At 34.4% G+C, this 25,066-nt stretch overlaps 1 protein-coding gene across 1 annotated transcript in view; it reads right to left on the bottom strand.

The window, feature by feature from the left end:
- Positions 1 to 25,066, bottom strand: part of Dnah12 (dynein axonemal heavy chain 12) — a 260,099-nt gene that overhangs the window by 52,961 nt on the left and 182,072 nt on the right. Inside the window, exons 56-61 of the mRNA XM_040289787.2 lie at positions 24,774 to 24,921; positions 24,345 to 24,490; positions 15,054 to 15,268; positions 14,107 to 14,299; positions 12,801 to 12,993; positions 217 to 389 (exon numbers count right to left, since the gene is read on the bottom strand). Coding sequence (XP_040145721.1) covers positions 217 to 389; positions 12,801 to 12,993; positions 14,107 to 14,299; positions 15,054 to 15,268; positions 24,345 to 24,490; positions 24,774 to 24,921 — 1,068 coding nt within the window. The remainder of the gene's footprint in view (positions 1 to 216; positions 390 to 12,800; positions 12,994 to 14,106; positions 14,300 to 15,053; positions 15,269 to 24,344; positions 24,491 to 24,773; positions 24,922 to 25,066) is intronic.

The raw sequence follows: 25,066 nt of genomic DNA, 5'->3' as shown, positions 1-25,066 counted from the left end.
TTCTTCTTCTTTTTTCTTTTAATAATTTCATCTTAAGACAGGTCTTGCTAAGTAAACCAAGCTAGCCTTGAACTTGTTTTCCTCCTGCCTTGGCCTCCCCATTAGCTAGGATTACAGGTGTATGCTTCTGTATCTAGCTAAAAGTTTTATTTTTAAAATGGAAAGGATAGTGAAAACTCAACCTAGGGAGGATGGATGAAGCTAGAGAAGGTTTACCTGTCATGAATAGAGTTGATGTAAAGATTCACAAACCAGATGAGAGAGTATTGGTACATGGGATCAATGTTAGCCAGGTCTGCAATGCTAAAGAATAACACTGATGAATGTTTAGCTATGGGTCTGTAGCCTTCTCGAGACTCTGCTATTTTCCGTTCTGTTTTTTCTGCAATCTAGAAGAGAAAAATTGAGATTAAAAAATAAGGAAAGTATTTTATTTATGTACTTTTCATATGACCAAGTTTATATTTTAAGAAAACAGCCTCTAACCCGATGAAAAATTATATGAATTTAACTTAAGTACAGTTTACAAAAAAGGGTTATATCCTGCTAAAATAGAAAAGGAGAGGAAGGAAGAACTAAGGAGTGAAGAAGAGAGGAAAACAATAAATATTTTAATTTCAAATTTAACAGATTAAAGGCATGATTACCCATAATTTATTTTTTATTTGAGGAACACCAGAGCTATCAATCTTTGATTATTCTCTACTTGATTCTGATATGTGTCTACTATTTACCCCCTTTTGTTTAATAGGTCAAAGAATGATGGGGCAGGAAGACAGAGAGCAATATGCATGTATGTATGTTTAGGATGTTAATGTGTACTAGAACCCAGCACAAAGTCTGGTTGATGGTTTTATACATTGAGAACACTTTTTTCCAACTACTTTCTCATATGTTTAACTGTTCTAGAGTTAATAGAGCTGTAGATAATCAACCCAGAAGGAAAATTTTCTCTAAGATAATAACTCTTCATTTGACAACTCAATTTGATAGTTTGATTTTATAGGAAAAAAAAGAGTTCAGAGCACTGTTCTAACCCATTTTCCTTTCTTTGGTATTGTTATCTACCAACTCTGGTGAATAAGAATGTGTATACAGTCATGTTTATATTGAATGAACTTATTTGTCGTTGCTTGGGTCAGGTGACAAGGACAGAACTAAACCCAAGATACAATAATTAAATTTCCCTAGAGAATCAGAACTTGAGTCTCACAGGTGGAACTAGGCATTAGGACTAAAAGGTCATGGTAATTTTTCAACACGTTGGTTTCTATGTGCTAGATAATTATATGCAGAAACAGGTACAAAAGTTTTACAGAAGAAATTGGTCCTCAAATAGAGTAGAGTCAAGTCCAAGATGACAACACAGTTGCAGAGAGAGAAAGATAGACGCAGACCCTCCTCTTTGTGGCAAGGGCAATCAGGAATAATCAAAAGCAGGAGATAATTCTCCAATATTGAGAAAAATACTCCAGAAAGAGAAAGAAAGAGATTAAATGCTTTCTACTCATCCTTCAGATCTGGATACTTCCTGTAGTTGGTAAAATAAAATGCTCTTTTATGGTTTGGATTTGGAATGTTCCCTAAAGGCTCTTGTGTTAAAGTCTTGGTTCCCAGTGAAGGAATGTTCAGAGGTGGGGCTTTTAGAAAATGATTGGATCCTGAGGGATTTTATCTCATCAGTGAATAAATCCATTTATATATTCATAATTCAAATAGACTAGTGGGAGGTAGTGAAAACTGTAGAGGTGGAAATGATTAGAAGGGAGTAGGTTATTGGGGCTGTGCCCTTGGGAATGTGTCTTGTCCTTGGCCATTTCCTTTCTCTCTCTTTTCTTCCCAACTGGTATGAGGTGAGCAACTTTGCTCTACCACATCCTCCCTGCCATGTTTTTCTGTCTCACCATAGGCCCAGAATCAATGGAGCTGGACTGAAACCTCTGACTTAGACTGGATCCTGAAAAATGTGTGCCAAAATAAATCTTTGCCCATCTAAATCAATTTTCTCAGGCATTTTTGTCACAGTGATGAAAATCTGACTACACAATTGCCATATATATTCTTTATTTTAAATGGGCTTCTGCTTCCTGCAAACAAACATTCCCAAGAATCATATAATAGAACCACAAATGAACTGAAAGTAAATTTTGCATCTCAGTCTTGTCTATAATAAGCATAACAAAGTTAACAATAATGAGAATTAATGAAATATTATGTAAAAAAGCATATTCTTAGCATTCCTATTTAAACATTCTACCATTTAAATCTTGAGTTTTCAACTCAAATGCTATTTTACCATCAAAACAGTAACAAACAAAAGCAAATAGCAAATATTGTTATTATTTTAAAATAGTAAATAATAATTTAATTCATGCTCCTTGGCTTGGTTGACTGTTTGTTTTGGTGATACTAGGAATTGAATCCAGGGCTTTTTTCTTGTTAGGCAATAGCTCTACCACTGAGTGCCCCAGTCCCTCAATGGTATATCTATAAATAATCTCTGCTAAATTTGGATCTTTACTCTGAAAAGTTAAAATTGAGAAATATACCTTAAAAATCATTTACCTTTAATGGTCTAAAATCAAAGAACAAAGCATTTTATAAAAAATGAACATTGTGAATATATATTAGAGATATTAAAAGAGGATATTTCATTATTTGTAAAAAGTATCCTGGTCTGTAACATTTAAGAATAAAAAAGACTAAACTTCAGTCATAATATCACTAGTGTGGGGGTAAGCTTTGAAATCTTTAAAACAAAATCTTATTTTTTTAGTGTGTGTATGTTTAATTTTGTAGTTTAGGATAAAAGGGAAAAGCAGGCTTTGAACTATGTAGGGGAATTTTCTTCTGCAGAACGTGGCATAGAATTCATGGCTAATTATTTAGTGTATTTAAACAATGTCCGTAATAATCAATGGAATCTAGGCAGCAGGATATTGTTTAATAAATTTCCTTCTAATAGTAAGATAAAATACTTGAATCAAAAGACACTTACATTCCTTTTATCCTTGAGTCTTAATGGGAAATAAGCTAGTAAATGACCCTTAGCCTCTCTTGCCTTTTAAAAAGTTCAGTGAGGGAACAATGAGAAGCTTGTTTGTTCTGCTCTAATGAACAGGAATTAGGAAGGGAAACACTATAGAATATTCCATCCATGGTTGCAGGTGGGGGATGCCATAGAATATTTTTCTAAGAACTTACATCTTTGGTTTCCCAAGATGGAGTGGGAGAGTACACCTGACCAAATATTCCTTATGATCACATTTATGCAAAACTAAACCAATCCAAAGAGAAAGGGTACCTAAACACTTTCAAAGTCCTCTGCCTCTGAGTGAAACTAGACTGGAATGGAGGACAGTGGAAGATTACTAAAGGATTAGTGCAGTATCTATTCTGATTTTTTAAAATATTTTTTTTAGTTGTTCAAGTAACCCAATCAATAAATGGGCCAAGGAATTGAACAAACATTTCTCAGAAGATGATATACAATCAATCAACAAATATATGAAAAAATGTTCCATATCTCTAGGTATTAGAGAAATGCAAATCAACACTACCCTTTAAGATTTCATCCCACTAACGTCAGAATGGCAGCTATTAAGAATATAAACAACAAAACGTGTTGGCCAGGATATAGGGGAAAAAAGCACAGTCACACATTGCTGGTGGGACTGCAAATTGGTGCAGCCAATATAGAAAGCAGTATGAAGATTCCTTGGAATACTGGGAATGGAACCACCATTTTACTCAGCTATCCCACTCCTCAGTCTATACCCAAAGGACTTAAAAATAGCATACTACATGGACACAGCCACATCAATGTTTATAGAAGCACAATTCACAATAGCTGTGAACCAACCTAGATGCCCTTCAGTAGATGAATGGATAAAGAAACTGTGGCATACATACACAATGGACTATTACTCAGCAATAAAAGAGAATAAAATCAGGGCATTTGCAGGTAAATGGATGGAGTTAGAGAAGATAATGCTAAGTGAAGTTAGCCAATCCCAAAAAACCAAATGCCAAATGTTTCCTTTGATACAAGGAGGCTGATTCATAGTGGGATAGGGAACAGAAGCATGGGAGGAATAGATTAACTCTAGATAGGGTAGAGGGGTTAAAGGGAGAAGGGAAAGGGCATGGGGTAACTAATGATGGTGAAATGTGAAGACATGAATTGGTGTGAATATACTATGTATATAACCAGAGATGAAAAATTGTGCTCTATATATGTAATAAGAATTGTAATGCATTCTGCTGTCATACATAAATAAAAAATTTACATAATAAAAAATAAATCCTATATACTGGAAAAAATGTGTATATACACAATGGAATATTATTCAGCAATAAAAGAGAATAAAATCGTAGCATTTGCAGGTAAATGGATGAAGTTGGAGAATATAATGCTAAGTGAAGTTAGCCAATCCCAAAAAACCAAATGCTGAATGTTTTCTCTGATATATTGAGGCTGATTCATAGTGGGGTTGGGAGTACGAGCATGGGAGGATTAGGTGAAATCTGGATAGGGCAAAGGGGTGGGAGGGAAAGGGAAGGGGCATGGAGTAGAAAAGATGGTGGAATGAGATAGTCATCATTACCCTAAATACATGTATGAAGACATGGTGTGAATATACTTTGTATACAACCAGAGATATGAAAAATTGTGCTCTATATGTATAATATGAATTATAATGCCTTCTGCTATCATATATAACAAATGAGAATGAAAAATAAATAAAAAAATTTTTAGTTGTCAATAGACCTCTATTTTGTTTATTTATTTACATGTGGTGCTTAGAATCGAACCCAGTGCCTCACACATGATAGGCAAGTGCTCTACCACTGAGCTACATTCCCAGCCCTGATTTTTTATTTTTTAATTATACTAAAGTGAAGGAATACCTTATTGGGTGGGACTAAGGAGGACTAAAAGGCCTGAAAACTTATAAAGTTAGCCTGTAGGAGTCATTCTGCAATGCTGTTTAATTGTGTAAACTTGAGCCTCAACTAACTTTTGTGGACAGTGGTTTTCTAGTTGAGGTGCAAAAGAGAGCTGCTAACAAAGTCTCTTCCACCCATAACACTGTATGATTCTATTAAGAAAAAAATAATGTAAGAAGAGCATTTGGCTGCGTTAGATGAATCCGCAATAAATACTGTATTGGCTGTAGACTACTTACCTCCCTGCCTCTACCTGCAACTCTCACTTCTTATATTTCTCTCCCCCATAAACACGTGACAAGATAATGTCAAAACCATCCCTACTGGAGTGTTCCTAGAACATTTTTTTTTTTTGGAGTTGTAGATGGACAGCATACTTTTATTTTATTTGTTTATTTTTATGTGGTACTGAGGGTCGAACCCAGTGCCTCACACTTGCTAGGCAAGCACTCTGCCGTTGAGCGACAGCCCCAGTCCTTCCTTGAACAACTTATTATCCAGTCAACTACCTCCAACCAATAACAGATGTAAGACAAATTCTCAAATTCAACTTTTAAAGTAAAGAGTCAAACGCAGCTTTCCCTCCCACAATCCTTCTGCCCTTCCTTTCTAACTTGGGCCTGGCAGAATGGCTCCCAGAAAGAAGGGCTATTCTGCCTTCAACAAGGTCGTGACCTGGGAATACACTATCAACATTCACAAGTATATCCATGGAGTGGGCTTCAAGAAGTGTGCTCCTCGGACACTCAAAGAGATCAGGAAATTTGCCATGAAGGAGATCCGAACTCCAAATGTGTGCATTGATACCAGGCTCAACAAAGCTGTTTGGGCCAAAGGAATAAGGAATGTCCCATATTGTATTGGTGTGCGATTATCCAGAAAAATCTAACCAGGATGAAGATTCACCAAATAAGCTCTATACTTTGGTAACCTATGTCTCCGTTACCACGTTCAAAAATCTACAGTCAATGTGGATGAGAACTAACTGCTGATAGTTAAATAAAGTCATAAAACTGTAAATAAATAATAAATAAATAAAGTGAAGAGTCAACTAAAACTTAAGTGAACCTGACAGAGTGTGACTTACTTACCCAATAACAACCCCAATGTATTTTAAAAACTTTCATTGTAAATTAATTTCTTCTGTATAAAGATACATGTAGATACCATACAGGCAGAGTTTAGGCTTTTATTGTACTTTTATCTTCTGAAATTCTCCCTTCTAAAGATGATAATATTTCTCAATATCTTTTAGTTGTTCATTATTAGCTGCAGACTACAGAATAAGAGCATTTTGTTCTTCAAATACAAATCAAGGGGCTGGGGTTGTGGCTCAGTGGCAGAGTCCTTGCCTTGCACCTGTAAGGCACTGGGTTTGATCCTTAGCACCACATAAAAATAAATACACAAAATAAAAGTATTGTGTCTATCTACAACTAAAAATTTTTTTAAAAAAGAAATAAAATATTTTTAAAAAATTCCAATGAAGGCTGGGATTATGGCTCAGTGGTAGAGCACTCGCCTAGCACGAGCAAGGCCCTGGGTTCGATCCTCAGCACCACATAAAAATAAATAAATAAATATATTGTGTCCAACTACAACTAAAAAATAAATATTTTAAAAAATTCCAATCAAGTTTTCAATAATTCAACAATAAGTTATTCTTTTATGAGTTTAAAATTAGTTTCTATGTCATCATATTTAATCAATTCTTTTTCTTTTCCAGGAAGGCTACTACACCATTTTCCTCAGGGACTGGAAGCAAATTAAAATCTTAAGAATCAAAACATCTCTAGGGGTAGTCACATCACCTCAATTGGAGTAGGGGCAGAGCAGAGCCGCCGCCCGCACCAGCAAGGTAGGCAGACCTGCGACCGACCGGCGGAACAGGCCCAGCGGCCTGCTGGCATGATAGACACATCACCCCAATTGGAGTAGGGGCAGAGCAGAGCCGCTGCCCGCGCCCGTAACAGGCCCAGTGGCCCGCTGGTGTGGTAGTCACGTCACCCCAATTGAAGTAGGGGCAGAGCAGAGCTGCCTCCCACACCCGGAATAGGCTCAGCGACCTGCTGGTGTGGTAGACACGTCACCCCAATTGGAGTAAGGGCAGAGCAGAGCCGCTGCCCGCACCTGCAAGGTAGGCAGACCTGCAACCGACGGGCATAACAGGCCCAGCAGCCCGTCAGCGTGGTAGACAGATCACCCCAATTGGAGGAGGAGCAGAGCCGCTGCCCGCGCCTGCAAGGTAGGCAGACCTGCAACCAACCGGCATAACAGGCCCAGCGGCCCGTCAGCGTGGTAGACAGATCACCCCAATTGGAGGAGGAGCATAGCCGCCACCTGCCCCTGCAAGGGAGACTTTTCAACTATACAAGAGCAATATAAATATATAGGGGGAAAATTCAATAACATAACAGTTTCACCAAGCAGAAAGAAATGCGAGCAGTATGAAAAGACAAGGAAAGAAAGGACCACAAGCAATGCAGGTCAACTCAACTTTAGAAGAGGTAATAGCTGCAGCAGATGGAATGTCAGATAAAGAATTCAGGATATACATGCTTCAGATGATTTGGAGTCTCAAGGAAGACATTAGACAGCAAAATCAGACAATGAAAGATCACTTCGACAATGAATTACATAAACAAATCCAAGAAGCAAAAGATCAACTATACAGGGAGATAGAGGTTATAAAAAACAAACAGAAATCCTAGAAATACAGGAAGCAATAAACCAACTTAAAAACTCAATTGAGAATACTACCAGCAGAATAGAACACTTAGAAGATAGAACATCAGACAATGAAGACAAAGTATTTCAACTTGAAAAGAACATAGACAGCTCAGCAAGACTGTTAAGAAACCATGAGCAGAACATCCAAGAAATATGGGATAACATAAAGAGACCAAACTTAAGAGTCATTGGGATACAGGAAGGTATAGAGGTCCAAACCAAAGGAATGAGCAATCTATTCAATGAAATAATACGAGAAAACTTCCCATACTTGAAGAATGAGACAGAATCCCAATCCTAGAAGCCTACAGGATGCCGAATGTGCAAAATCATAAGAGATCCACACCTAGACACATTATAATGAAGATGCCCAATATACAGAATAAGGAGAGAATTTTAAAATCTACAAGAGAAAGGAAGCAGATTACATTTAGGAGTAAACCAATCAGGATAACAGCTGATCTTTCAACACAGACTCTGAAAGCTAGAAGATCCTGGAATAACATATTTCAAACACTGAAAGAAAATGGGTTCCAACCAAGAATTGTGTATCCAGCGAAATTAAGCTTCAGGATGGAAGACGAAATTAAAACCTTCCATGATAAACAAAAGTTAAAAGAATTTGCAGCTAGAAAACCATCTCTTCAAAACATCCTTGGCAAAATATTACGGGAAGAGGAAATGGAAAATATCAATGAAAACCAACAATGGGAAGTAGTACAGTAAAGGGGGGAAAAATAATCAAAGAGGAAAACAAACCATGTTTAGTAACATAAATAAACAAATATGGCTGGAAGAACAACCCATATCTCAATAATAATCCTAAATGTTAATGGCTTAAACTCACCAATTAAGAGACACAGGCTAGTAGAATGGATCACAAAACAAGACCCAACAATATGCTGACTTCAGGAGACGCATTTGATAGGAAAAGACATACATAGACTGAAGGTAAAAGGTTGGGGAAAATCGTATCACTCATATGGACTTCAGAAACAAGCAGGAGTGTCCATACTCATATCAAATAAAATAGATTTCAAGCCAAAGTTAATCAAAAGGGATAAAGAGGAACACTACATACTGCTCAAGGGAACCATACACCAACAAGACATAAAAATCATAAATATATATGCCCCAAACAATGGTGCAGCTATGTTCATCAAACAAACTCTTCTCAAGTTCAAGAGTCTAATAGAGCACCATATAATAATTATGAGAGACTTCAACACACCTCTCTCACCACTGGACAGATCTTCCAAGCAAAAGTTGAATAAGGAAACTATAGAACTCAATAACACAATTAATAACCTAGACTTAATTGACATATATAGAATATACCACCCAACATCAAGCAGTTACACTTTTTTCTCAGCAGCACATGATCCTTCTCAAAAACAGATCATATATTATGTCACAGGGCAACTCTTAGATAATATAAAGGAGTAGAGATAATACCATGCATCTTATCTGATCATAATGGAATGAAACTGAAAATCAACGATAAAAGAAGGAAGGAAAAATCATGCATTACTTGGAGAATGAACAATAGGTTACTGAATGATCAATGGGTTATAGAAGACATCAAGGAGGAAATTAAAAAATTCTTAGAGATAAATGAAAACACAGACACAACATATTAGAATCTATGGGACACATTGAAAGCAGTTCTAAGAGGAAAATTCATTGCTTAGAGTTCATTCCTTAAAAAAAGAAAAAACCAACAAATAAATGATTTCATACTTCATCTAAAAATCCTAGAAAAAGAAGAGCAAAACAATAGCAAAAGAAGTAGAAGGCAAGAAACAATTAAAATCAGAGCTGAAATTAATGAAATCGAAACAAAAGAAATAATTGAAAAAATTGACAAAACTAAAAGTTGGTTCTTTGAAAAAATAAATAAAATCAACAGACCCTTAGCCATGCTAAGGAAGAGAAGAAGAAAGAGAACTCAAATTACTAGCATACGGGATGAAAAAGGCAATATCACAACAGACACTTCAGAAATACAGAAGATAATAAGAAATTATTTTGAATCCTTATACTCCAATAAAATAGAAGATAGTGAAGGCATCGATAAATTTCTTAAGTCATATGATCTGCCCAGATTGAGTCAGGAGGATATAGACAACTTAAACAGACCAATATCAATTGAGGAAATAGAAGAAACCATCAAAAGACTACTAACTAAGAAAAGCCCAGGACCGGATGGGTATACAGCAGAGTTTTACAAAACCTTTAAAGAGGAACTAACACCAATACTTTTCAAGCTATTTCAGGAAATAGAAAAAGAGGGAGAACTTCCAAATTCATTCTACGAGGCCAACATCACCCTGATTCCTAAACCAGACAAAGACACCTCAAAGAAAGAAAACTACAGACCAATATCTCTAATGAACCTAGATGCAAAAATCCTCAATAAAATTCTGGCGAATCGGATACAAAAACATATCAAAAAAATTGTGTACCATGATCAAGTAGGATTCATCTCTGGGATGCAAGGCTAGTTCAATATACAGAAATCAATAAATGTTATTCACCACATCAATAGACTTAAAAATAAGAACCATATGATCATCTCGATAGATGCAGAAAAAGCATTCGACAAAGTACAGCATCCCCTTATGTTCAAAACTCTAGAAAAACTAGGGATAACAGGAACATACCTCAATATTGTAAAAGCAATCTATGCTAAGCCTCAGGCTAGCATCATTCTGAATGGAGAAAAATTGAAGGCATTCCCTCTAATATCTGGAACAAGACAGGGATGCCCTCTCTCACCACTTCTGTTCAACATAGTTCTCGAAACACTGGCCAGAGCAATTAGACAGATGAAAGAAATTAAAGGCATAAAAATAGGAAAAGAAGAACTCAAATTATCACTATTTGCAGGTGATATGATTCTATACCTAGCAGACCCAAAAGGGTCTACAAAGAAACTATTAGAGCTAATAAATGAATTCAGCAAAGTGGCAGGATATAAAATCAACACGCATAAATCAAAGGCATTCCTGTATATCAGCAACAAATCCTCTGAAATGGAAATGAGGACAACCACTCCATTCACAATATCCTCAAAAAAAAAATAAAATAAAATACTTGGGAATCAACCTAACAAAAGAGGTGAAAGACTTATACAATGAAAACTACAGAACCCTAAAGAGAGAAATAGAAGAAGATCTTAGAAGATGGAAAAATATACCCTGTTCATGGATAGGCGGAACTAACATCATCAAAATGGCGATATTACCAAAAGTTCTCTATAGGTTTAATGCAATGCCAATCAAAATCCCAATGGCATTTCTTGTAGAAATAGAGAAAGCAATCTTGAAATTCATATGGAAAAATAAAAGACCCAGAATAGCAAAAACAATGCTAAGCAGGAAGTGTGAATCAGGCGGTATAGCGATACCAGACTTCAAACTATACTACAGAGCAATAGTAACAAAAACAGCATGGTACTGGTACCAAAACAGGCGGGTGGACCAATGGTACAGAACAGAGGACACAGAAACCAATCCACAAAACTACAACTATCTTATATTTGATAAAGGGGCTAAAAGCATGCAATGGAGGAAGGATAGCATCTTCAACAAACGGTGCTGGGAAAACTGGAAATCCATATGCAACAAAATGAAACTGAATCCCTTTCTCTCACCATGCACAAAAGTTAACTAAAAATGGATCAAGGAGCTTGATATCAAATCAGATACACAGCATCTGATAGAAGAAAAAGTTGGCTATGATCTACATACTGTGGGTTCGGGCTCCAAATTCCTCAATAGGACACCCATAGCACAAGAGTTAATAACTAGAATCAACAAATGGGACTTACTTAAACTAAAAAGTTTTTTTCTCAGCAAAAGAAACAATAAGAGAGGTAAATAGGGAGCCTACATCCTGGGAACAAATTTTTACTCCTCACACTTCAGATAGAGCCCTAATATCCAGAGTATACAAAGAACTCAAAAAATTAGACAATAAGATAACAAATAACCCAATCAACAAATGGGCCAAGGACCTGAACAGACACTTCTCAGAGGAGGACATACAATCAATCAATAAGTACATGAAAAAATGCTCACCATCTCTAGTAGTCAGAGAAATGCAAATCAAAACCACCCTAAGATACCATCTCATTCCAGTAAGATTGGCAGCCATTCTGAAGTCAAACAACAAGTGCTGGCGAGGATGTGGGGAAAAGGGTACCCTTCTACATTTCTGGTGGGACTGCAAATTGGTGCGGCCAATTTGGAAAGCAGTATGGAGATTTCTTGGAAAGCTGGGAATGGAACCACCATTTGAGCCAGCTATTCCCCTTCTCGGTCTATTCCCTAAAGACCTTAAAAGAACGTATTATAGGGATACAGCTACATCCATGTTCATAGCAGCCCAATTCATAATAGCTAGACTGTGGAACCAACCTAGATGCCCTTCAACAGACGAATGGATAAAAAAAATGTGGCATTTATACACAATGGAGTATTACTCTGCATTAAAAAATGACAAAATCATGGAATTTGCAGGGAAATGGATGGCATTAGAGCAGATTATGCTAAGTGAAGCTAGCCAATCCCTAAACAACAAATGCCAAATGTCTTCTTTGATATAAGGAAAGTAACTAAGAACAGAGTAGGAATGAAGAGCATGAGAAGAACATTAACATTAAACATGGATGAGAGGTGGGAGGGAAAGGGAGAGAGAAGGGAAATTGCATGGAAATGGAAGGAGACCCTCAGGGGTATACAAAATTACATACAAGAGGAAGTGAGGGAAAAGGGAAAAAAATACAAGGGGGAGAAATGAATTACAGTAGAGGGAGTAGAGAGAGAAGTGGGGAGGGGAGGGGAGGGGGGATAGTAGAGGATACGAAAGGCAGAATACAACAGACGCTAGTATGGCAATATGTAAATCAATGGATGTGTAACTGATGTGATTCTGCAATCTGTATACGGGGTAAAAATGGGAGTTCATAACCCATGTGAATCAAAGTGTGAAATATGATATATCAAGAACTATGTAATGTTTTGAACAACCAACAATAAAAATTTTAAAAAACCCCCAAAAAACCAAAGTAATAAATATAAAAAAAAAACAAAGCATCTCTAGGATTCTTTTTTCACCTGCTGTTTCTTTGTTATCTCATTGGACATCATTTTGGCAGAGTCTAAGACTTTAATAGCACTTTCATCTTCTAAAATGTTCCCTTCTGAAGATGATAATGTTTCTAAAATTTTTGTCTCTATATCATTTAGTTGCTTCTTATTAGCTGCAGACTGAAGAATAAGAGCATTTCGTTCCTCTTCTAATTCTGGTCTAAAAAGATAGAAACATTTAGTCTAAATTTATCTAATGTATATCTAAATATATCAAAATTTTGTAGATATTTAAATTATTTTATATACAAGTCACAAACTGAAGTGATTGGTAACTTAAGAGAAAATATTTTCATGCAAATAACAACTTAAATTCAAGCAAAGAGAATATTGTTTGTATCAAAGATGGCAATAACATGTGCCACAGTAAATCTAACAATACTATTATTAAGTATTAAACAACATTATTAAGCTATGTCTTAATAAAAAGATGGGATGAAACTTCAAATAACACAATTTACTATGTTATAAAATATGCTATCACATAATTTACTCTTAGACATAAGTGGAATTTCAATATTAGAAGTAACAAAACTACCTCACAGTTATATACTTTCACTTTTAATCTGACTTCATGTAATAGACCACTTATGTTATACTAAACTTCAAGAGAAATAAAAGATTTCTCTCCCGAAGCAATTCTTTGCTGTAACTTCTCTGGGTTTTATATTTTTTCTCATTTTCAAGATAATATATATTAGTAATGAAAAAATATCTAAGCATAAAGAAAACAATAAAAGAATCCACAATCTTACAGAACCATTAATAATCACTATTAGTAGTTATACTGCTTTCCAGTCCTTTTTTTTTCTTTTTGTATATATAGATATCCATCCACCCATTACTTTTTGAAATAAAATGTTACCTATGCTGTATGTACATAGTTTTGTGTCCTAGTTTTTCCTTAGTATCCTAAGCATTTTCTAATTTCATGCACATTTCTATGCATCTTTTATTTTTTATACAAGCCTTTGAATGTATTTCTGATTATCTCCATGACATAGATTCTTAGAGATGAAAATTTAGTCTCAACAAAATGTAAGTCAGAAGTCATGGCATGTAACCCGAATCCCACTACCCATACTAAAAACTCAACATAACCTGGTTGGCTTATAACTTACTCGTTACTGGCTATTTTAAAGAATTATATAATTATTAAATTTATAATAACAAAATACAAAAACAGTTTCAAAATAATCCCCAAACAAAAATATAAAATGGTCTACAAATATTCCTCTCTAGATTATAAGGAAGCTTCTAAGAAAGTACATACCTCTCCTTTGCAACAACAATGCCTAGTAATTGATCTTCAAGTCCTTCTGGAGTTATCATGAAATTGAGCAAAGACACTTTTGTGGCCAGCTCTGGCATGTAGTGTGGATTTCTCAGTTTTGTAGTGATATAAAATTTGAAGTCAAAGGAATACTCAATAATGACTTCACCAAGTCGGATGCAATCAAGGCCACCTATATTTCATAAAACAAATGCATTATAAATAAGCCAAAATTACATAGCTCCTCCCATGTTCTTTTAAGGCCTTGCCTACGTTACAAATAGAGTCCTAAATAATTTGAAATAGTCCTAAATAATTTGAAATAGAAAATTGGTATGACAAAAGTCATAGATACAGAGGCAAGTAAGCAATTAAATAGATTCTTCTGTAGTGGTACTTGGAGTAGTATAGGATATTTTCTCTAATTGTCATGAACTTCACAAATCAAAATTTCTTTTGAGTTTCCTTAATCCATCAAATTTCAATCATGATCCCAAAATAACTATATATAAGTAAAGCTCTTAAAGGTACTAGACCTTAGCAGAGACAAAATTTTCATAAGCAAAAAGATATAAAATGGGCAATGTTTACCTAAACTCAACTCTAGCCCACATTCACCACCACTGTTCATAATAATGGATTTTGTGTAGTCAATAGTCACAAGATAAAGAAATTTCAGACTGGCTTCAACTTCTTCATGTTCTCTATGGAACAAGAGTCTAGATAACAATAGTTAAGACAGAGAAGAGAAGGCAACATACTTATCTTGGAATATCCAACCAAGGTTCATTCCTGATGATAGCTGGTTTCAAATGTCTTTATACTCATTACAATGATGAAGAAGTTGAGTTATCAACATTATTATTAAATTTACACAGTGGTTTTCTATCATGTCTCAAAGATAAGACAATCATCTGTAAGTTCTACCAATATTAACTGCCTTGTACCTTGTTTAAAAGTTTGTCTAAGTAGTAAAGGCTCCAAAGATGGATCCAGTTCTTCACCAACATTTTCTAACAGAAGTGGAGTTCCAAACTGTATACAGTTTTCCAATGTCCTTATATAGTCTGAATCTGATAGCTTAATAACACTGAGCTGATTTTCTTTCTCAGAGTTTTTGATCCACTTATTGGCTTGACCCTGGGGGTCAATCATTAAAGGCCTAGAAATATAATAAGAAAAATTCTGAGATGAACAAATAAATATTGGGATTTCCTTAAATTATGTAGCTTAAAAATATCATCATCAATCTACACAAAATCAAAGTGATATTATCAGGATAAAGTTTCACAAAAGTCCTTTGAGAAAAAAGTGAAAAGGAGTTTTATTCTTATTTATTTTTCAAACAAAAAAATTCAGTTTCAGGAAGTACTTTCTTCAGGATTTCAAGATTCTAAAACTAGTTTAGTGTTAGATGAATTAGACCTTGTATGGAATGAGATGGATATCATTACTCTAGGAACTGTATGAAGACATAAATGGTGTGACTCTATTTTGTGTACAACCAGAGAAATGAAAAATTGTGCTCCATATATGGACTATTAATTGAAATGCATTCTGCTGTCATGTATAACAAATTAGAACATTTGTTAACAAATATTTAGGATTTTTTTTCCTGAGATAGTACATCAGAGACTTTGTGTTGAAGAATATACAGTTCATTAGAAGGAGAAAACAGTACAGTGGTTACCAGACCTTGGGAAGTTGTGAGGAGGGAAGACCTAGAGAGAAAAGTTGATAAGTACAGGGGTGCACTTGGATAGAAGGGATAACTTCTTCTAAGTTTTAATAGCATAGTAGGATAACTACGGTTGACAACAATTAATTGAATACTTCTAAATAGCAAGCCAAGAAGATTTTAATCCCAAAGAAAATTACAAAGAAATGGTAAATGTTTGCAGTGTAGATATACCAACTACCCTGATCTGATCATTACACACTATATAAATATATTGAAATATGACATTGTACCCTATAAATATGTACAACTATGTGATTAATTTTTCAATTAAAAATAAGTCAGTTTCAGATATTTAACGTATGATATGGTTTCATCTCCTTTAGTGATGATGGTGACATCTTAGTTTCTCTCTGCATTCAGTACGGTACATCTAGTATTCTTTAAATATTTCAGTCAAAAAAAATGAGCATTTTGATTAAATTTTTTTTTTGGTGCTGGGAATTGAACTCAGAAACACTCAACCACAGATCCAAATCCCCAGCCCTATTTTTTATTTTATTTAGACAAAGGGCCACATTGAGTTGCTTAGTGCCTCGCTGTTGTTGAGGCTGGTTTTGAACCCAAGATCCTCCTGTCTCAGCCTCCTGATTTGCTGGGGTACAGGCATGCACCACTGCGCCTGGCTAAATTTCTTGCTGATGGCAAAAAAATGAGGCAAAAAAAAAATCAGCCTTCCTAGATATCCTCCTCCTATCTTAACAGCTTCTAGGCTAAAATTCCCTTTCCCTTTGCTCACAAATAAGCTCTTCAATCAGCTACTCCCAGACAATTGTGATATTTTTTCCTTCCTTCCCAAAAGACCAAACTAGCTGACTGGTTTTCTTTCTTGGTTCAAATGGTGGTGAAATTCTATGCAAGAATAAAAAGGGCTGGGGTTGTGGCTCAGTGATAGAGCACTCACCTAACATGTGCAAGGCGCTATGTTTGATCCTCAGCACCACATAGATATAAATAAATAAAATAAAGGTATTGTGTCCAACTATAACTAAAAAAATTTTTTTTAAAAGAATAAAAAGGTCCAGACACTAGTTAAAATTTACTTTTCTTACCACATAAGACAAAGAAGAAGTGTTCTACAACAACACAGATATTTTGCATACAACTGTTAACAAGTTGCCCTGTGTTTAGACTGAATGTTTTTATAGTACCTTTGAAGTCCCTGTTTAAGGGGAGTTTTCTTCCTTGTATGTCCTTACAAGTAAAAATAAAAACAAAAACGGTATTTCTTCATTCCACTGTACAAAATAACAATACCTTTAACATTCTAATGTTTATCAATGCTTATGGTAATGCCTAAATCAATGTTCTTGGTAATACAATAATTAGAGATTTTTGTTTAATAGAATCATATGAATATTGGAAAATGGGGTTGTTGTGTCCCTCATAGAGATAAAGCCATAATATTGCATTTGTACTCTAAGTATACCCTACATTAGGTATGAAAATAATACTAGTCTAAAGTTGAGATTTTGGAAAATCTGAAGAAAGTAGCATAATTTCTCTGAAGAGGCAGCAATCTGGGGGAAAATAAAGCTTGTTATTAAATAGCCAAATTGATATATTAATAAACACTAAAAATGGAGCCCAATATTTTCATCATGGCTAAAACATAAGTAAAATAAGAATTAAGATATAAATATTTGAAGATAATTATTAAAAACTGACATTTGTTGGGCACTTATCATGTGCTAAGTGCCTTCCTATAACATTTCCAAGAGGTAGGAGATTTTTATCTCCATTTACATATGTGTCTATGGAGGCCACAAGTAAGTGATCAAGTAAGTTACCAAAATCTCAAGACAGAAAGTGATAGAGAAAAACTGAAATATAAATATCCTGACACCAGTCTGCACTGCTCTGAATGACTACATAATATTATAAACAAACTTCTAGAAAATTTGATAAGTAGAATGATTATTTATAAACTGTGATGCTAATAGCATGACTAACTAACTAATTTACAAATCCTTCTTCTACCTAGTACTGATAGGTAAAATATGACATTATTTTAGTTAAATTGAGGTATTCATTTGAAAGATATAGAAGACTGATATAATACATGCATATAGAAAAACAAGTGTTGCAGAAATAGACAAAACTGAAATCCATTAACATTAAGTATGTGAGCTGAACTGACAGCCAGACTTGGGGAGAGTGCCAGTCTGATAATCTATGGGCTCACTGGGTCCATATGTGGAAGAAGGCTAGAATTTAGAACCCTGTATTAAGCTGAAACCCACAAAGAAGCTTTTTAAAACCATGGATAGAAAAATTCTAAACCTATGCATGAGGAGATAACAAGAAAATATTTGAAATCTTGTTTCCCTTCTGGCTGGGAAATAGTGTCCTCTGAGAATCTATAGCTATGGGTCTACCATTTATATAAGTTTAGGATACAAATTTATGTTACTTATAAGATGGAGAAAACTCTAAGCTGCAAAATATGTATTTGGCCAACAATACTCCTGGGAATCCCAGAAGCAAAACACACAAAAGAAAAACTCACTCCCTCAGGGAGAGGAAGGAAAATGTTTGGGCCAAAATATTATGCCTTTACCAACTTTTAATAAATAGAGATAGGGGAAAAGGGAGAGTGGGAGAAGAAGGACAGAGAGAGAGAGAGAGACAGAAGACACAGACCCTCCTCTTTGTGGCAAGGGCAATCAAGAATGATCAAAAGCAAGAGATAATTCTCCAAAATTGAGAAAAATACTCCAGAATCCTAGCTTGTGTTCTAAGTTTGGATCCATAACTAGACTAACTTGAAACTTCTGGCCTGTTACCATAGCAACAACAAAATCTAAACCCAGCTCTACTTCTAATTAGACTAACAAATCTCTGAACTAATAATACGATAGAAGAGGCATGCCTACTTCCAGGAGTAAGTGCTATTAAACTCAGTCTTTATTGTTAGACCTATGATATATCTGGCATTAGGAGAAACTTAAATAAGCAAGAAAACCCCCCAACATATTCTCAAAAGACAAACTGATAGAAACAGGCTCTCAGAAGACACAAATATTGAAAATATCTGGCAGGAATTTAAAAAATATCAATGACTAAAATGTTAAAAGAGTTAATGGAAACACTGAACAACATGAGATGATCTTTAGCAAAAGATAGAAACCATAAACAAGGATTAAATCAAAATACTATAAATAAAAACATGATGTCAAACCTAAAGAATTCCTTTCATGGACTGTGTGCAGACAACCCACTGGGGAGAGAAACAGCTAATATAACTAGAAACTTGAAAACAGGTTAGTAGAAATTATCTAGACTGAACTCAAAAAGAAAAAAGAGTGGTGAGTGGTAAAATACAGAACAGAACTTCTAATAATTATGGCATTATACAGACTTACAAATATGACACTGGATCACAGGAAGAGAAAAGGGAAAAAAAATGAGGTGAATCTAAGAAGCTCAGAGAACCTCAGTTGGGATAAACACCAAAATGAAAAAACACATAGAAGTGTGCATATACACTTGTACCCATCAAACCTCTAAAAACTAAAGATAAAGAAAAATGTGGGGCTGGGGCTGTATCTCAGTGGTAGAGCGCTTGGCCTCACACTTGTGAGGCACTGGGTTCCATCCTCAGCACCACATAAAAATAAATAAATAAAGCTATTGTGTCCATCTACAACTAAAAAATATTTCAAAAAAAAAAAAGAAAGAAAGAAAAATGCGAAGGTGACCAGAAGAAAAAAAAGACACTTTACATAAGAGGAACTAAAATAAGAGAGTAGTGAACTTCTCATCAGACTATACAAGACAAAGGCAGTGGAGTAACATTTAAAAAAAATTTTTTTTAAATGTATTCTTATGTGGTGCTGGGGATAGAACCCAGTGCCTCATGCATGCCAGGCAAGAGCTCTACTACTAAGCTATAACCCCGGCCCCTGGAGTAACATTTTAAAGGAAACAAAAGTTAAAAAAAAAACAAGGGGCCGGGGTTGTGGCTCAGTGGTAGAGTGCTCGTCTCACATGTATGTGTCGATCCTCAGAACCATATAAAAATAAAATAAAAAATAAAGGTATAAAACAAAACAAAATAACAACAAAACTGTCAACCCAGAAGTCTAAATCCTGCAAAAACAATCTTTCAAACTAAAGATGAAATAAATATTCTTTAAGAATGCTGAATGAATTTATTACCAGCAGATTTATACTCAGGAAGTATTAAAGGACACCTTCAGGCAGAAGAAATATGAAATGAGATAAAAACAAAGAAATGAAAAAGTCCAAAGATAGGAGGAAATGGAGGGCATATATGAAAAACTCTTTCTTACATTTAATAACTCAAAAATAAGTTACTATCTCAGGCAAAGACAGTTAACAATGTGTTTGAGTATTTATGGTATATGAAAAAGTAAAACATATAAGAACAGCACAATAGATATGAAGGAATCATTGGAATTATACTGTTGAAAGGTTCTTATACTATCTGTATAGGAGGGTTTATTTGGTTCTTTTGATTTTGCAGTGCTGGGAATTGAAACCATGGCCTTGTGCATGCCAGGCAAGCATTCTACTACTGAGCTTTATCTCCAGCCTGTATATGTATAGTATTATTAAATTATTTGGATGTGTTCAGTAATAAATTAAAGATGGATATTGTAAACACTAGAACAAATAAACACTAAAAACATAGTAAATAACCATTAAGTCAATCCTGGAGATAAAAATGAAATCACAAAAATATTGAATTAATTTAAATCCAAGTAGAATAAGAATATTAAAAACAACAAAGAACAGATGAGAGAAAAGAACTAGCAAGATGACAGGTGAAAATCTAGATGTATCAATAATACCATTCAATGTAAATGATCCAAATACTGCGATTTAAAGTAGGGGAAAAAAAGTCATTTTCCAAACTAATTCACAAATCCTCATAAAAGAAAAACTAAAAGGACAAAATTAGCATTGCAAATCAGTAAAGAAAGTCGAGATAACTCAAAACAATGCTGGGGTAAAAGAATGTCACTTTACAATAAGTAAAATTATACTCTATTTCAGCATTTCCAAAAAATGCAAAAAGAAGCAAGTACTAGAGTTCCAACTGTCAAAAAGTATACTGCTTTCCCAGCTCACTCTTTCTGACAGCTACTCTCCTGGCATCTAGTTCCCATGTTTATTAACATAAAGGCACAGCCCTGAGTTACAGGTCACCAGACCTAGGGTGAATTATTTGGCCCAAGGTAGAACAATGAGGTTTTCTTCACATGAATTAGAATTTGAATTTTATGTTTCTGCTTCATCTATATCATTCAACTCAAGATTTTTGACTCAGGAACTAAAGCTTTCTTGGATATGTGTACAGTAGACTAGAGCCAGTGTATCTTTAAAGATAGACTAATGAAGCATCTGCACAAAGAATAATACAGAAGATGAGACAGAGAGAAATAGACAGAGGCACAGACACAGAGAGAAAATAACTGCCTTAGTTACTAATGGTTTCAATTTTCAGCTTCTAGAGGCCTGGTCACCCATCTTTTCTCTGAGATACCCTTAAGATAGTTTAAAATGAGTACTCAAAGAGTAAGCATTATTAGCTATATTATTAGGCTTTGCTGTGAAGAGGTACAGAGAGGAAACTAAGCTTTTTATATTAGACAAGAAGGATGATAATTGTGACTACACTAGGCCCAAAAGGCAAGAAGTAGAATCTAGGCTATATATGGAAATTATTCCTCCAAAACTGACCAAATTCATGGCCTCTTATCACCTAGTCCAAAAATAACAAGTAGAAATGGTAACTATTGGAATGTCACTTTATTAGAAGAGTCAACTTTCTGTCAGAAATGATAGATTATTTTCCTCAATTTGCATATCCTTGAATGTCAATTAAGGGTTACAGATATACCAAAGGCATCTCTGAATTACAATTTTTAAAAAATGATGGCATTTGCCAGTAAACGGATGGAGAATACCATGCTAAGTGAAATAAGCCAATCCCCTCAAACCAAAGTCTGAACATTTTCTCTGATATGCAGATGCTAATTCACAATAAAGGGTGGGTAGGAGGCTAAGGAAAAACAGAGTTACCTTGGATCAGGAAGAACCAAGTGAAGGGAGAGGAGGGGATGTGAGGGTAGAGGAGATAATAGAATGAATTGAGCATTATTATATTACCCTATGTGCATATATGACTATATGACTATATTGTGATTCTATATCATGTACAACCAGAAGAATGAGAAGTTATACCTCATTTATGTATGATTTGTCAAAAGGCATTCTATCATGTAAAACTAATTAGAATAAATAAGAAAAAAATGATACATATTTAAGAAACTAGAAATCTTAACTGTCCTAATTGATCATTACACACACTGTGTGTGTCTATGTATACATACATATCCATACATTTGGAATTCTCACATTATACCCCATAAATAAATAATTTTACATCAACAAAATGAATAAATGAGATCTTTATTTTATAATAATTTCTTTTACTAAAGTTTAAAGATGAAATAACTCATGACTTGGAAACTTTTAAAAATCTGAATGGCCACCAAATGCACGGTAATGGAGTCTAAAATAGAATGAATACTTAAGGCGCTAATATATTGAATATTAGGGTATAATAATCTCTGCTTTACAACATATTTTTCGAGTAGTTAAAATATATTCTTTCTCAGAGTATGTTAAATTTTATTCATTGCTTAGAAGTTTCAAACTAAGGATGTTCACTTTCAAGTAAAAATTTGAGCAAATAAACACTCAAAATATGATTATATAATACAACAAATATAAAGAACACTTAAATGTTTTGCAGTTTCTTTTTTTCTTCTTTTGTACTGGGGATTGAACCCAGGGGCACTTAACCACTGAGTCACATCCCCAGCTCTTTTTTAAATATTTTATTTAGAGACAGGGTCTCACTGAGTTATTCAGGGCCTCACTAAGTTGCTGAGGCTGGCTTTGAACTTATGATCCTCCTGCCTCAGCCTCCAGAGCTGCTGTGATTTTTAGGTGTTCCCACCATGCCCAGCTAAATGTTTTGCAGTTTCTAATAAGGTTTCCAAAGAATGTAAACAAACAATAACTCTAATTATCAGGAAGTAAGATCTCCTTTTTTTGGGTGGTACTGGGGATTGAACCCAGGGCCTCACACATATTTAAGCACACAGTCTATTATTGAGTTACATCACTATCCCAATATTTCCTTATATCTTTAGTTTTTCCCATATTGCAAAAGAAGACTAAAATTTTGTATATAGTTTTGAGGACAGTGAAATGAATCTATATAGATGAATTTATGTAGATGCATTTCATTTCATGAATCTACATAGATTAATTATATTTCACTTTGGCATAGTTATAAAGAGCAGGGATTTGGTAGTTAGGTTGCCTGGGTTCAAATTCTGACTCTGCTATTATTAGCTCAGTTATCTTACTAACCTTCCAATTCCCCATCTATAAAATGGAATAAAAATAATGCCTAACTCATGATGTAAGGATATAGGGCATTTAGAATAGTATCTGATGAATACAAGGAATCAATATTGTTTGTCATAATATGTTTGAGAAATGGTACCATGTGAAACTTTTTAAATTAGATAACAGCAGGACTAAATAACCATTATAGAAAACTACTTCTCAGAGGAAAATAATTTTCCAAGTTTTTCAATGTGATATGGATAAAAAATAACACTAAATCCATTTGGAAAGTTCTTGTAATTATCAGACTATTAATGATAGAAATTAAAAAAATATATCCATGAGATCACATAAGTTATCGAGTTTTAATATCATGAAAATAGGTATCAATAAAAACAGATAAATAGCCCAGATATACATTAACAGGATGATTCATAAGCAGTGTTCATGTAATAGAATACTACTCAGCAATAACAACAACAACAACAAAAATAGAAAATACCAATATATGCAGTAGCATGAATGAATCTCAAAAATTTACAGAGTAGAAAAATTCTTACACACTAGAACACATACTACATGATTCCATTTATATGAAGTTCTAGAATAAGCATAACTAAATCTATGATGGGAAATAATGAAAAAATGATTTTGAGGTGCGATAAAGGCAAGGATTTATTGGAAAGGGTTAATAAAGGAATTTCCCAAGGAGTAGTTATGTTATGTATCTTGATAGAGATATGCTTTTCATAGGTATTTACTTTCATTGGCACTCACCAAATGATACACTGTTTTATGAATTTCTTTGTAAATTTTACCTCAGAAGAAAAAAAATGAACTTAATTAAGGATATGCATGTGTAAGTATCTGAGGGGAATATATCTATATCTGTAGCATACACTAAAACACATTTTAAAAATATGTTGATGGATTGGTACAAAGATAAACAGACATGTATACTTAAGTAGCAAGTATAATAAAATATTAATTACAGAATCTAGGAGGTCTCAGCTCTATTGGTGCTTATTGTAAAATTCTTTCAACTTTTACACACTGAAAACTTTAAAATAAGATAATAGAAAAAAAATTAATACTTTATGTTTCTTACCAACGCCTAGAGTTATTAACAATCACTCCATTATCTATGGAGAATGTATCTGTTGGTAGTCCAGCAATATTCCAAGCTCTAATTTTTACTGGATCACCCAGGGTCTTACTTAGTGAGAATTCTTCTGAACATGGGATTTTTTTCTCCTGTAGGAAATAAACAAAAATCTGATGTTTTCTTTCATCTTGCTAATTGGAACATTTTTTAAATTAAAAAATTGATTTAATTACCATTAGGTATTATGTAATAACTCTAAGAGCCAGGGGAGGGAAAAACAAAATGTTAGCTGTAAAAGTATTTTACTGAATCAAAGAAGCAGCAAACAAAACAAGAAGCAAGAAAAACCCTGTATTTTCACTTTCGCCCAAAATACTTCAAAATGTACTTTGAATGTTCTAAAACAAAACTTACTAAATATAAAACTAGTACCTTGCACAACATGCTCCAATCTTCTGTACAAGTTTGTCGAAAGCCAGAAGTGAAAGCACCAAGGTAAGCTATTACTCCTGCTGATACTAAGACATCACCAGTTAAATTTTCATATGTTATCTGAAGGTCATCTGCAGCTTGTGCCCATCTGTGTGATTAGCCAGAGGCAAAAGAGACATACAATAGATAGGGAACAACAGAAGACAGTAAGTAAAAGAGCAAGGGCTTCCAAACCAAATTCTATAACAAAAAATTATTTAAACCTTGGGCACTTGTTTATCTGTACAATAAGG

The sequence above is a fragment of the Ictidomys tridecemlineatus genome, chromosome 2 (assembly GCF_052094955.1).
Source record: "Ictidomys tridecemlineatus isolate mIctTri1 chromosome 2, mIctTri1.hap1, whole genome shotgun sequence".
Classification (NCBI taxonomy): Eukaryota; Metazoa; Chordata; class Mammalia; order Rodentia; family Sciuridae; genus Ictidomys; species Ictidomys tridecemlineatus.
Note: the sequence above shows the minus strand (reverse complement) of the source record. Positions and strands in the feature narration are given on the sequence as shown.